Below are 1659 nucleotides of genomic sequence, written 5' to 3' on the forward strand. Positions count from 1 at the left end.
AGAGACCCAGCCACACTGTCCTGTCTGCCCACATTGTCCAATGAGAGGACGTGCTGTCATTTATCTGGCTGCCCCTCTGCTCTGCTTCCACTACTCCAAACTCTCCATACAATATCATTTCACTTTCCAAATGACAAACATTTTTGATGACTTTCCATTTTCTACAGAATAAACCCCAAAATCTGTAAGAGTACTTCCATACACAGGTACCAAACTCTCTGGACAGCCTTATTTGTTGTTTTTGTCACCTTAGTCCAGCCACACACAATGTGTCCCTAGTTGCTGTCTCCATTCTTGCAATGCTCTTCCCTTCTTCTATCAAGAAGACTTATCTTTCAATATCTAGCTCATAAGCACTTCAGACAGGCACGTTTGTATGTATCTCCTCCCAGTTCATGAAGAAGTCGTTATTTTCTATCATTTCAGATCACACCATTCAAATAGCTGCCTGTTGGTGGTGACCTCATGGCCAATACATACAACGTGACTGAATTCATTTTCCTGGGATTGTCTCCCAATCAGGAGGTGCAGAAAGTTTGCTTTGTGATTTTTCTGCTCTTGTACGTGGCCATTGTCCTGGGGAATTCCCTCATTGTGCTCACTGTCCTGACCAGCAGAAGTCTGGGATCCCCCATGTACTTCTTCCTCAGCTACCTGTCCTTCGTGGAGATCTGCTACTCCTCTGCTACAGCCCCCAAACTCATCTCAGATCTGCTGGCTGAGAGGAAAACCATACCTTGGTGGGGCTGCATGACACAGATTTTCTTCGTGCACTTCTTCGGGGGCATCGAAATGTTCATTCTCACAGTGATGGCCTATGACCGCTATGTGGCCATCTGCAAGCCCCTCAACTACACCACCATCATGAATCGGCAGGTGTGCATGGTCCTGGTGGGAATGGCATGGGTGGGGGGCTTTGTGCATTCCCTTTCCCAGATCCTTCTCGTCTTCCAACTGCCCTTCTGTGGCCCCAATGTGATTGACCACTATTTCTGTGATGTGCTCCCCTTGCTCCAACTGGCCTGCTCAGACACTCTCCTCATTGGTCTGCTGATTGTTGCTAATGGGGGGACCCTGTCTGTGATCAGCTTTGTGGTCCTCTTGGTGTCCTATGTGGTCATCCTGCTTCATCTGAGGACTCGGAGCTCTGAGGGGCGGCGCAAAGCCCTCTCCACCTGTGGGTCCCACATCACCGTGGTCATGTTGTTCTTTGTACCCTGTGTCTTCATCTATCTGAGGCCTTCGACCACTCTGCCTGCAGACAAGATGGTAGCCGTGTTCTACACAGTGGTGACCCCACTCCTCAACCCTGTCATCTACTCCCTGAGAAATGCTGAGGTGAAGAAGGCCATGAAGAGGCTGTGGATCAGGACAATGAAACTAGGTGGGACATAGAGGCTGAGCCTTGGTACTGGTCCTTGGGTTTGGAACGATACTGGGTTCAAACTTAAGGGGCACAATGGATAGAAGGAGGTTAATTCTAGAGTTACTAGAATTATATTATATTTTATATTAAAAAGGGTCCTTTTAATCACCCGTAAAATATTTCCTCTTGTGGATGTATTGAATATACCTAGCCATTTTCTGTTACTTCTAGTTTTTAGTACTATAAATAACACTCTTTTAAATATCCTTGAATATAAATCTTTAACAAACTTC

At 46.4% G+C, this 1659-nt stretch overlaps 1 protein-coding gene across 1 annotated transcript; it reads left to right on the plus strand.

The window, feature by feature from the left end:
- Nucleotides 1-465: 465 nt before the first annotated feature.
- On the plus strand, nucleotides 466-1395 carry LOC139707103 (olfactory receptor 4X2-like). Its single transcript, XM_071617098.1, has one exon. It carries the CDS (start codon nucleotides 466-468, stop codon nucleotides 1393-1395), a length of 930 nt encoding a protein of 309 aa, XP_071473199.1.
- The last annotated feature ends 264 nt before the right edge of the window (nucleotides 1396-1659 follow it).

This window comes from Marmota flaviventris, chromosome 9 (genome assembly GCF_047511675.1).
Source record: "Marmota flaviventris isolate mMarFla1 chromosome 9, mMarFla1.hap1, whole genome shotgun sequence".
Classification (NCBI taxonomy): Eukaryota; Metazoa; Chordata; class Mammalia; order Rodentia; family Sciuridae; genus Marmota; species Marmota flaviventris.